Consider the following 13,557-nt stretch of genomic DNA (forward strand, 5'->3'; position numbering starts at 1 on the left):
GCGCCCCATGTGGTTACTTAAATCTTAGCCGGCAAAGTACACACTTACAATTAACCCAAAAAGCCCAAATAAACTCTTACGTTTGTCCATAACTAACTCCATACTCCCGAAGCTCCCGAAGCACCTCCCACAGAATGCCACGAGGGACACGGTCGAATGCCTTCTCCAAGTCCATGAAACACATGTGGACTGGTTGGGCAAACTCACACGAACCCTCGAGCCCCCTGTGGATGGTGGAGAGCTGGTCCAGTGTTCCATGACCAGGACGAAAACTGCATTGTTCTCCTCTCCAGTAGCCTGGAATAGACTTTACAAGAGAGGCTGAGGAGTGTGATCCCCCAGTAGTTGGAGCACACCCTCCGGTACCCCTTCCCAACCCACCTTAGAATACATGCAATCCAATAGAACAACAGCAAAACCTAATAACAGCTTTCACAAAGGTGAAGATATATTGAAGGACTGTAATATATGAATGCACACCTGTTTATGTTTTTGTTGCTACAAGTAAATTTACATGTGTACAGATAAATACTGTCAGTACAATTCACAATATAGTCCAATTTTACTGATGTGCACAAACATCACTGGATGGCAGCAAAAAGCATTAAATCCTTTCTTTTTTAATTAATTAAACTTTATTTGTCCAGATCAAGGCTGTATTTTTCTGTATTTTTTATTTATTTATTTATTTTTGCACTTATTAAAGCAGCTGCTCATTCACACCTGGAAGCTGCCCAGTATAAGGTTAGTATAGGTTCTGTTGACACTGGGCAGCTGTACTGCAGCAGTTTGGAGTTAAGGGCATTGTCCAAAGGAAAACCCTCCTCTGTCAATCTGAAATGATAAAGATGATCTCAGGATCATACTAGTGACTTTCTGGTCTAACCTTCAAGCCAACTACTGCAAGATTTGGCTGTCTTGTGTTACCCCAAATCACGACCTTTAAATACATCTGTGCGGGATCATGGCAGGTTCCATTCCAGGAGGTTTTGTTGGTGGGGTTACCTTGACATATACGTATTTATTACAGTTCTCATGTCAGCTGGCATGTATTCGCAAATATACTGCAATATTGGTTGTAAAGACTATATTTAGTTAACTGGAGGCCAATTGGCTTGATTAACAGGAAGTGGGTAAAGAGCTAACCTTGCTACACAACATAATGTGATGCAAAAGGGATATTGCATGACTGTTCAAGTGTCAGGAGTGAAGAATGAAGCCTCCAAAGAAAAATTATTTGTCACCATAAGAATAGCAGCAGTAATGTCACACAAAGAGATCTCTGCAAGTTTTTAATGTTTATTTTATTTTTCTCCACTATTTGACCAACAAGTGCTTCAAGAACAATATTAACATCACAAACATCACAGTTTTCCAACACAGCAGTGACTGCTTTCCCCACCGCTAACCCCACGTATTGGTCCACATTAAGAGTAGTTCATAGAAACCATCTCCTGTTCCTGTGGGGCGTGCTGGGGGAATCAGGAGGGGGAATGACACACAAGCATCACATAATATCGACACCTTCACACAACTGAATACATTAATTACTGTATGTAATTTAAAGCTAATGTTATACTGAGAATAGACACACAAGATGTTTCTCTGATTAGTGGTGATTAGAAGCGTGTGAACAGAAAGGTTAGGATGAATCCTGGTGTGTTGTGGTTTATTACAGAGTGGTCTACTGACCTCTGCTGAAGCTGTCTAAAGTACAACCAGCACTCCACATGTTTAGGCAGTCGCTCAAAAGATCAACTCAACCTGAAAAGTCTTGTCATCTGGTCCCTTGACGGACGTGCTGATGCCACTAATAATTGGTTGGTCCCGCTGTCAGGGAGTAGGAGGAGCATTTTAATGATGAGCCAACGCTGCGTTCTGACAGAAGCGAAACACCGACACACACATGCTGATCTGGCCTGCTTCGGAGTGGATCTGGCCTGCTTGAGAGCGACTCAAGATTTACAATGTGGGGAAGAACGGGTGAAAGCACTGGGTAACAAGTGCACAGTGACTCTGAGCCTAATACCTGTTACACACATAAAATAGTTTTCCATTTTAGTCATAAATTGTCTCTGGGTTTGATTTGTTTGATTGAATAGAAAAAACAAGCCTGTTCCCTTTAGTATTGTAGTTTCACATTATGTCTTTAAATATATATATATCTAATTTTAATAACTCTGACAACTCTAAAGTACAGTAGACAGCGCAGGCCTGTGAATGATGGAGGAGTGATCGGGAATAGCAGAGCAGATATAAGACTACAATTAGACCACAGCTGAATGTGATAGTTTGATGTTTAGTAGGCGTGGTTAGCCACATAGAGGGACTTTGCAGCAGCGCCACCAGTTGCAGAAGACTCGTACTTGCCGAGTGCAGCCAGACCGTTTGCCTGAAGAAGAGACATAAAAAAGCTGAATTAACAAGACTTCACAAGGGGAGTTTCAGTTTCTTTTTACTCTTCGAGGATGTATCTGACCTCGGCACGTTTGATGAACTCCTCGGTGGCGGCCTTCTCGTTGCTCAGCTCTCCTTTCCATGCGTTGAGGGCGGAGGCCTGCAGGGCGCGGCCGTAGGAGAAAGTCAGGGCCCAGGGCTTGGCGAGCGTACAGGTGTTAATGGCATTAAGGTTCATGCTGGCCTCTTCTTCGGACTGGCCACCTGACAAGAATGTCACTCCTGAAACAGAAGAAAGCACATAGGCATGTTATCTATCTGCTCAAACCTGCTTTCATAGAACATTTAAGCATTTCAACTCCATGAATGGAATGAATTATCTGGCTTTCTTTGTTATACTTCTGATTCATTAATTCCAATTAAATGCTAACATACCCTAGAGTCAGAGCACAACGGGTCAGCTTAACACACAAACATGGGGAATTTGTCTATAAGCAAGCATACGATTCACTTAAACAGAACCGTTTGCAGCAATAAATTAATGATAAATAATAATATACTTGGGTTGAAATGAAGAAGTCGTTTCTAGGAAATCCTTTTGAAAAAGAATTTCAACTTCAACTTAATGCAACAAACTAAATCCTAGATAAAAGTCTCCATTTTGCTTAAACACAGTATGAAATTACGAAATTTTTAGGACAATTCTATAAGAAATTATGTGGAATTATATAATGCATAATAGTTTACATAATATATATTTGGTACAGTATACAGGTATCATAAGGATCCTGCACAATTAAGTTTTGTTTTTCAAATGTGACCTGTGACGGCAGGAGGCACAGTGCGGCGCAGGGCAGTGACGGTCGCCATGGCGATTTCCTCGCTGCTGTACTTGTTAGGGCAGGAGTGTCCAGCTGTGACCATGTTGGGCTTCAGCAGAGTGCCTTCCAGGTAGACATGGTGGTCTGACAGAGCCTTGTACACTGCAGCTAGGACCTAGCAGCAGCAGACAGACGTGTATGTGCGTCAAAAGACTGTGAGCGTCACTAATATGTAGTAAAATATACACTTTACAGGATGTAAACAGCAGTTTTAGTTATGCACTTTATATATATATTGCTCTGTAAATTCACCTTCTCAGTGACGTACTGGCAACGCTTCAGGTCATGCTCTCCGTCAGGAAGAATCTCAGGCTCCACAATAGGAACAATACCATTCTAGGAGACATTATATGGTATAAGTTCGAAGCAAACTCTCGTTATTATAGGTACATGAGTTTGTTATAACGCCCAGTAGTGTCTTCTTATCTCTTCTTGTCAATTTGATCAAAAACTGAGGATCTTTAATATCAACTCCTCATCCTCAGTAATTTAACACCAACCTGCTGGCAGATGCTAGCATATCGTGCCAGAACATTAGCATTCTCAAAGATGGCCAGCTCAGATGGCGTGGTGTCACTGATCTTCAGCACACAGCGCCACTTGGCGAAGTCTGCGCCGTCCTTCTTGTACTGTGCACAGCGCTCAGACAGCCCGTCCAGACCTACACTCCATCACATACACACAAGAATCCACCTTAAACACAGCAGGGGTTTTGTAATGTTTGTGAGGTTTTGAGAGTGTGTTCTTCATGCCTCTTACCCTGAGTGGTGGTCTCTCCATTTGTTCCAGCGAGGGGCACAACACCTTTGTCCACCTGTTAAGACGGAAACACAAATTGTTTAAAAGAAATGTTGCATATGCAATATTGCACTTTTTTAACATCCTTCAAATTATTAAGTGCACACATTTTGCTAATATAAAGTGACATATTTTCCATATTATTTTGAGCGTCTGATTAAAAAATCCCATTAAATCTAAACGAAACACAACTTTCCAGAACATTTGCCCTGAGAGCTCTTTCACCCAGTTTCTCCTTTCAACCTGATCTGCTGTTATGGGTGGGTCTGTGTGTATCTAAACATGCTGACAACAACTCTGTGTTTCCATATACAGTGCAGGAGCCTGTCAAGTTTTACAAGCCAAGCAAATTATGACTGTTTTGTCTGATAAACTGAACTACTTAGCTGTAGTATAATATCAACATTGTGTCTGTTGAGACACTCAGAGCCAGACTCGAGTTTAGGAGACTGAGGCTGAGCATGACGAGCCATGTATTAAAACAGCTATAGCTGAAACCAGGTAATGGTTAATATAAGTGAGGGGATTGGTTGTAAATGTAGAAATAAAGGAAAAATCTGCCTTTTTATTCAATGAAGAAACTCATTTAAACTGACTTTAAGGCCAGATGAAACTACGTCCCAACTAGAGAGGCTGAAATATGACTGAGAGGTTAACTGCAACACTGAGCATTGTATACCTTGATGCCGACAACAATGCCGCGGTCTTTGATGAGCTTGGCGAAGCAAGTGCCATCATCTGTGTTCTGGTAGAGGGTTTCATGGAAGAAGATGACTCCCCCGATACAGCTATCAATCCGCTGGTCGGCTGTGAAGAGCAGCTGGCGGTAGCGACGCCTGTTCTCCTCTGTGTTCTCAACCCCAATGGGGTTCAAACGTTTTGCCATGCTGCCTGTAGATGGCACACACACACACGCAAATAGCTATTCATGCATGACTCAAATTAAGACAGAGCTAAACAAGTAATCTAATGCATGAGTGCATGACATGCAGCTGAACATCAGTTATTAGCTGTTACCAATTAACCTGTTTACCTGTGGAATGTCATGTGTTGCTGGCATTAAATCAGAATAAGCATATATTTACAAAAATCAATTAAGTTGTTGAGGTAAAATATCAAATATATTGTGTTTGTACTGGTTTCAGTTGACTATATGTCAACAAGGATTAGCAAATTATTACATTGTTTTATTTTTATTTTTTATGTTTTACACAGCATCCCAACGTTTTTGGAATCAAGGGTGTAAACAGAGATGTCTTGAATCATTGTGTCAAACAATCAAAATGGATAATGAGGGTAATATAAACCTAAATGATGCGACTAATCAATCTGACTTAACTAAACAGTGACTAAAGTATAGAAGCTTCGGTGTAAAGTGATGATAAGGGTTGGAAGGATGCACCAGTTTTTAAAAACATCCAAATGGCAGACAACTGAGTACTGATGATTTTATGATACTGAATTGATCATTGTGTATATACGCTTGGGACAGCTTGATCTGTCCCAATATTTGTGAAACACATTACTATCTAGCCATCTATCCATCTATCTATCTATATCTACATGTATTGTTTCTGTAACATGTATGTAGAACTTCACAGGAAATATATTAATGATGTGACACATGCATACCGGTGGACTCATCGGCTGCGAGGATGCCTTTTCCTGGAGCTACTATCCTCTCAGCGATTTCCTGCAGCTCCTTCTTCTGCTCAGGAGTCAGTGCGGGGTACTGGTGAGTCATGGTGGCTGAGAGAGAGAGAGAGAGAGAGAGAGAGAGAGAGAGAGAGCGAGAGAGAGCGCCATGGAGAGGTCACATTGTTTCACGGTATGGCGACCTGGACGACTGCCCATCACTGGCCCCATTTTTTTGTCTCTCTATTGTCTGCAACATGGCTACCTCGCTGCAGCACTAAGCTCCTCTCAGGAAGGGCATGAGGATGGCTGAAAGTGACAAAACTCCTCCAACATGGCACTTAAAGCCCAATCCAAGGAGCCAGCTTGTGTGTGAGAGATGTGATAAAATCAGTGACCGTGTACAGAAGATATGCTTCTTGTTTCCTGAGAGAAAAAAAACATAGAAATAGCTGTATTTGTTCAGTAAAATAGGCCATTGTGTGACTGTCATCTAGAACGCAAACAAAGCTTTATCACTGACATTCACACCATCTGGGATTGAATATGACTGTGTTAACTCAAAGGAAGGACATGCTAACATGCACACACACGCTTCAAGCCAGATTATTTTGTCCCCTATTCCCTTCTGCACTCTGCCGTGAATAAGCAGAAGCAGTTACGTAAGCCCTCCCCACCCCAACCCATCGGAAGCACTGAAGACAGAGAGAGAGAGCAATTATGCAACAGAGCTCCTATATACTGTGCTGCCAGTCCTCATTATAGCTGCAGGACTGAATGCAGCACGGCTCGTTTCTCTCTCCTCAGCAACACTTGTCCTGTTTTCCCCTAATGTCATTATATCACTCTTTGTGCATTGCACGTATACGTTCCTTTTATTTCTCTGCCTTGACTAATACAAGGCTCGTTTCCACATTTTTAACACCCCCGTCTAGTGGCCTTGAAACCTCCCACTGTGCTCACTGACATGTACAGATGAACATGCATGGAATCTGCCAATTCCCATTTATTCCATTTCACACATCACTAAAATGCATCACTCCCACTAATGCTAGGGAACAAGCTGTGCCTTCCCTTTCTGGTTGACTGCACCAGTTGTCAAGCTGCTCCCATAGAACGTCACTGGCTATAGCTTTGTTCAACAAGTACCCATGCATGTGTCACAATACTGGACCAGCTGTAGATGAATCTGTTTGATGGGTGGAAGATACTCCTCTAATGACAAATACAGAGGTTAGCTCCATAAACTGTAGAGGGGTATGCTGCACAGTAAAGAGAGCTTACAATAAATGTTCAGCCACACTGAATGCAAATGACTTGAACTAAACTAAGTATAAACTGTCATCTTAGGATCAATAATATTTTTTTTATATGAAGAACGTCAACTGGCTCATGTAACAAACTCATATGACAACTGGATTCCCAACTGTGGTAGGACACTGACATAACCTATATCCTCTGTGTTAATCCTCAGCTTAAACCTATGAGATAACAACCTTTAGAGCACACGCACAGGCCCCTAGATGAAAACGCTGTACCGTTACAACAACACAAATGTCAAGCACCGCTCAGAGCTCATAGTTAAATTCTACATACGGGTGAAATTAAAGAGGCCAGGCCTGCAGGGGACAATGCGTTCCCTGAGGGGGAATAGTTAGACCAGGAGTATAAACTGCATGCAGACCTCGCCGTTGAATAAGAGACGGTATTTACACTTGATAAAGGCCAGCAAAAGAGTATAGGCGTGATGTGTGGGACTTCGGTATGTTTGTGTGTACACGGCCTTGCTCCACAGTTATCCAGACAAAACTCACGCTCAGCAAATACCTACTATCTTTTGTGAAGCACCTGCATGCTTCGACAATACATTTTCATTGACGGATCCAGTGTGGTTGCTTTTCTGCTGAGAAAATCATTGCAAAACAATTTGTTGTGAAATCCAAATTTCAAGCAATGTTCAGTCAAACAAAAAGCTTTTAAAACTTTTTTAAACAAAAACAACAATGACCCCAGGGAATGTTCCTGTTCACGCATCTTTTATACCGCCTCAGGCATAAAAAGAGGACCCTGAAGGACAATGCCCTGCTGTGTGCATGTGACCTGCCTCTGACATATGATCAGCCTGCAGCAGGTTTGGTAGCAATACACCATTTAGCACAAACACTGTTAAGAAGACATATTTAGGCAACGCAGCTGTCTGCTTTCTACACAATCTGTCATTTGGTGGCTTCTCAGATTGAATGAACGACATCTTATTTCTTGACTCACTATTCTATCCAGTATTCAACAATCACCCAGTTTCAAATCCTCTACCTCTACCTCTCTGACAGCAGTCTCAACACTGTACCCTTTACCAGGCAGAGGACAGGTTGCATCTGTCACTACTGGTGATATTGTTGCAGCAACACTGACTGTCAGGTGACTGCCGGGTGTGTGCATCTAAACCAGACTGCAGCCTGATTATTTGAAGTGGGAATTGTGAAAGACACAAGGCAGAAGACGACTCTGTGTTGTTGAATGTCCGGTCACAACAGTTATTCTTAAACCCAGGAGACACTAATATTAGTGCTTTCTATTTTAGTATCTGCTGCTTATGTGTCTCCATCCATAGGGAACTTAAGAACATGAAGCTCCAGTTTGTGGAGCACTCAATAATTACCCCCTGCTTTAGGCCCAAGCACCACCACAGATGTGACAAACTAAAATAAGAAAATCAAGAGAGTGAGGAGTTTTCTCCTTTACTGAAACTGGTAAGCTGTCTTCAACAACTAATTGATTGATTGGTTTATCTACTCAAGTGGTCAACAAAGAGAAGCTTCATTGCTTCGTAGAGAACGCAAAAACAAACAGTTTTTAAGTCCTGCACACTCTGAAAATGAAGCTATCCTTCATCACAATTAGCTACTTCAAGCTGGCAACAGCTTTGAAAGGCCTGCTGGGACTGTTGCACAGCGAAACTGCCTGGTCGACTCCATTTCGGTGACAAAATGGAGGATCATTGTCATTCAGCCAGTCTGATCGCAAAATTTGATTTTCCTCATATGCCTGAAGAAGCCGGCCGGAGGAGTCTTTGATCGTCTCGTTAAGGTCCAGCCAAAAGGCCTAAAAGAACCGGACCAAAAGTGACTGAAGAGGCTTCACACTTCAGCACTAAGCTCCTCTGACACACAGTAAGTGCTCTAACACCAGTGCTTATTCATTTCAAATGCAGTCTGATGGTACATTGCATAATGATTCCAAGTTTGAATGAATATGAAACTAAAAACTTCTGAATGAGTGATGAGTTGGTTTGGTTTTAAGTCCTGGGTTTCCTACAATGCTTCACAGCGGAGCTGCCCCCATCTCACCTGAAATAAACAATGCCTCCGCCAGTGTCAGAAGAAATTATTACATTTTTATGCAATACAGAATTAGGCTTATTAAGCTTTGGGGGTATCAAGCAGTGGTGCTATATCGCGCAGCAAATAAATAAATTAAACATTTGTATGTGATACAAGTTGAACACATTTTAAACATCAACTCCTTTAGTCGATTACTCATAAGATAAAGGAAGGAATCTATATTTCCGCTTGCTCAGGGGAAATTCAGCATTAGAAACACTGAAATGTGTGCTTCAAGAATCATCTTTTTATCTGCAAAAATGCACTCTGCTCCAAAGATGTCACTTTGACATGATTTGAAGTGGCAACCTTCTAATACTATTATCACACACTACCACTGTTGACAAGGCTTATCTGCCAGACAGTGCTGTACAGTGTGCAGAGGTTAAGCTCTGACGAAGGACATCATTGAATTATTTGAAAACTACAGCTATTTTAATGCACTTCATGATGACAGGCAGCATATTTATAAAGAGGCAACCGAAAAAGCTATTTTGGAATCTCTCCCATTAAAAAGAGGCAGTCTAAACAGAAAAACAATTGCAAAATATGTGATAAAGAGAGGGCTGAGATTAATATTTAGTTGTCTCAACTGTCTCCCCATCATGTACCTCTGTGAGCTTCATTCCAGCCTGTAGCACAGTGGTCAGCTTCGACAAGACAAACATAATTTCTGCACTGCGACATCAAGATGCAACAGGCAACTCCCTACTGTGGCGTCATGCAGGACCACTCAAAAAGGTGGTAACTGTACTGTACATTGAATAATACTATTATGAAGCATCAGTCAATGCAGTGAACAGATGCCATAATCATCACATTTATACCACTCAGATTTAACACTACATTACAACTAATTCAATGAGGTTTATTTTGACCCTTTTTAAAGTAAAACCCACTTTCAACTCAGCCATCACATAACTGCTGCTTCTATAGACTTTAAGCCCTCACTTTAGAAAAGACAGCATAATTAGTCCAGACTTCATACTGTGTGCTTCATGCTACAGCAGTCAATTAATCATTGTCTGTGAAAACTGATGCCGAAAGGCTCACTTACCCACCCAGCATGCAGTTAGGAGATCAAATACATAAACATCAAACTCAATCCAGAACATACATCTACATCTATTGCAATCATGCTGTAGCTGGTCTCTTTCTGAAGCATTGCTGCAAGCATTAAACTATTATATAGCATATTTGAAGCTTGCATACTATATTGTCCAGTCCAGTATTATAGTATAGTAGTAGTATAGTAAGACAGTAGGCAGGGACTTGGTGGAGGGGGGTGTATCTACCTAAATTCAGCCTGGCACCTACAACGTTGATAGTTAATATGATAGTGAAAAGCAGGATTGGGTTGTTTGAAGAGATAACAAGATATATTTCTTGTTGCTAGATGTTGCGGCCTTGTCTGCGTCATTATGACCACCCTGAGGTTTACCCATCTTGCTATTTTCTCTACATTGCAAGCTGCATGAGCTTTAAGAAGGCTGCTTCTGCAGGGCAGCACTAGTCAAAAGTAAAAAGCTTGCTTGATGCACTGCAATTTGTTACCAGATGGGCTGGCGGCCTTGGCACCGATGCACGTCACTGTGTTTAGGCTGTTTCTGTCCTCAGGCCTTGATCCAGCAGTGCTAGCAGGAGCACTATTTCCCATGCAGCTCTCTGACACAAGAGCCTATGGCAGACGTCAAGGCTGCGTGCATTGTAGTTCAGAGAAACGTTGACACTGGTGAAAATGCGAAGATTACACAAGGTGACGTTTCTCTCTTAAAACATTGTCTTTATTTTTTTAATGTTCACTTTGCATAATAACTTGAATAGGATACATTTTGTTTTGTCATTGTGCATAGAGAGTAGAGAAGGAAAACAGGTGATTAAGGTTAAAGGAGTGTACCTGTTGATGTAAAATAATTAACAATTAACATTAAGCTAAATCAAAATATATGTTATGTACCCTACATTCTTGTGTTGTGCTTATGAGATTTACATCCGGTCTGGATTTAGGATTTATCAGCGCATATTTATATGTGAACCTCTACATCTGTTATTTTATACCCTAGAGCTGAAACAATCAATTAGTTGATTGAAAGAAAAGTAATTAGTAACTGTGATGGTGACCAATTAATTGTCTCTTTTTATTTTTCAAACGAAAAAGTCATTGCTTCCAGTCTGTCAAATGTGACCATTTTCTTGGTTTTATGGTCTTTTGGATGGTAAACTGAATATCTTCGGGATCAGGGCATTTTTCACTTGTTTTTTGACATTTAGTACCCCAAACGATTAATCAGAAGAGTAACAGGAAGATCAATCAATGCTGAATATAATTGTTTGTTGGAGTGCTCAAACACTCTCATTATGGAGAGCAACTATTTTCTTCATTGAGCAGATTCTTCTCTATTTTAATCTATTAATCGTACAGTCTTTAAAACATCATAAATCGTGAAAATGCCCCTCACATCTTCTCAAAGCATAGGGCAACATATTTAAATTGCTTGTTTAGTCTGACCAACAGTCCAAAACCAAATATACTCAACACAGAAGACTACAAAACCTGAAAAATATTCACGTTTGAGAAGCTGAACCAAGTGGATTTTGGGCGATTTATTTGCTTAAAAAAGACTATTCTGTTAATCTTCCAATTGATTAATAAATTAATCATTTCAGCTCTTCAGCGAACATTAACTTAATCTAAACATATTATGTATCCCATATTTTAGTGTGCTTGTAAGATGAAGTCTGCTGGTACAAATGCATTGATGTGTGCAGTTAGAAATAAGGGCTTTTATATTAATTACAGGTTTAGTATACCCATCCTCTGCCTGCCCCTCCTCCCATCACATCAGAGGTCTACGTGCTCAGGAACAGATACACACCGACAGACACTGGCACTACTGCCAACCGGATTACTAACACAATTTACTCAAATTAAACATACAAAACAGCATCTTGTGTCGATTTAAACAGGCAACAGGCTCTTCTCTGTCCATTTTCATCCTTGAAGGTCACCATTTTTACGCCCTTCCTGTTGCGTATTTCGTGGATGAGCTGAAATACACAACTTTAAATAAAGAAAAAAAATACTAAAATGATACTTTAATGTCTAAGTACACGACGGAATACGGGACAGGTACTAACGGTTAGTATTAATTCGTGGCTAACTAGCTAGGAATGTAAAATTAGCTTGTGCAATTATAGCAACACCACATCCCATCTTCATCATCATTAACGTGAGCTAATATTTATCAGTAACATATAAAGAGTGTCTGGAAGTGTAATATTGATTAGACCAGGGCTCATTCTTACCTGCTGATGGCTGTCTGGGCGTACAGAGAATAGGTGAGCAGGCTGCTGAGGATGTGAAGGACTCTCCTGTCTCACTGCTGCAGCGCAACGTGACCCTTTACAAAACCCTCGAGCCGGGGGCGGAGCTCGCGCCACTGCGTCATGTGACGGACGGACGCTGATAGCTAACGCGCATGCGCCGGAGAGCATCGTGTCTTAGAAAAAGACAGCATGATTCTGCATCTTTGTTGAAAGCGAGGAAAGATGCGAAAAGTTTTAAATTTATAGCTTTTATTTTGTCAGGCTGAAGCTAAATGAAATAATAACAAAAACGATTTAAAAAAAAAGATTGATTAGCCTACAGTGCTAGGCCTTATTAAACAGCCTCAAAACTGTGGGCTAATGACAGGAGTTTTTACCCACAGGTTTGACCTTTTTATCTGAGAAATCAGGCCCCAATCCAGAGAATCCATTAAAAATACAGAGATAATTGTAGATTTTTATGATGGTGACTGTACAAGGGCATGCTATGATTAATAACAAATGAGTCAACTCATATTAGATCAGGTTGGGGAAAAGAGATGGAAATCCCTGGAGAGGTGTGGCTGCGAACCGCTGCCTGTATCTCTACCAAGATTATTGTTGGAAAAAATAGTTTTTATAACTCTTGAGCAGAAACTCAAATGAAAAGACCCAGTACTCTTGCCGGAGGGAATAGAGTTCAGTACTGGTCAACCACATGTTTTGATATTGCCATTATGTTCAGCCCTTTTGGGACTACGTGGACCATCAAATCTCAAGAATACTGGGTTTTAGTGTTGTTGTCTCTCTGTATTGTGGAGATATGCCTAAAGGGTTGTGTTGTGATATATACCTTGTGTTGATGTAAATGGCAGCTAGTTCAAAAAGAATGTGTTACCGCAGGCTTCAGAAAATTGCCCCTTCCACAAACATTTCCCTGAACACTTAACCAGCTATGTGTGGAGAAAACAACATACATCCTTCAATGACAGAGAGACAAGTGTGAAAAACACTGAATGAAACGGAATTTGTACTCTTAGGATGCACTTTCTTTTTACCATTTTTCTTTATGTCTTCTTTTTATTTTTGGTGGTGGTAAGGGGCACCAGCAAACATTGAACAGATGGCATCATCTTTGTCCCCCTGGTTTTCTTTTTTTG

At 40.9% G+C, this 13,557-nt stretch overlaps 1 protein-coding gene across 2 annotated transcripts; it reads right to left on the bottom strand.

Moving 5' to 3' along the window:
- Nucleotides 1-1,285: 1,285 nt before the first annotated feature.
- aldocb (aldolase C, fructose-bisphosphate, b) lies at nt 1,286-12,508 on the bottom strand. Of its 2 annotated transcripts, none has more exons than XM_041951870.1 (9): nt 12,398-12,508; nt 5,709-5,825; nt 4,756-4,967; nt 4,038-4,092; nt 3,779-3,939; nt 3,531-3,614; nt 3,219-3,393; nt 2,480-2,679; nt 1,286-2,392 (listed from the first exon to the last, which is right to left on the bottom strand). In XM_041951870.1, exons 2-9 carry the CDS (start codon nt 5,818-5,820, stop codon nt 2,300-2,302), a joined length of 1,092 nt encoding a protein of 363 aa, XP_041807804.1. In that variant the 5' UTR covers nt 5,821-5,825; nt 12,398-12,508; the 3' UTR covers nt 1,286-2,299. The 2 variants fall into 2 exon arrangements, with proteins under 2 accessions (XP_041807804.1, XP_041807803.1); XM_041951869.1 differs by lacking the exon at nt 12,398-12,508 and adding an exon at nt 10,646-10,795.
- Nucleotides 12,509-13,557: the final 1,049 nt, after the last annotated feature.

This window comes from Chelmon rostratus, chromosome 14 (assembly GCF_017976325.1).
Source record: "Chelmon rostratus isolate fCheRos1 chromosome 14, fCheRos1.pri, whole genome shotgun sequence".
NCBI classification, from domain to species: Eukaryota; Metazoa; Chordata; class Actinopteri; order Chaetodontiformes; family Chaetodontidae; genus Chelmon; species Chelmon rostratus.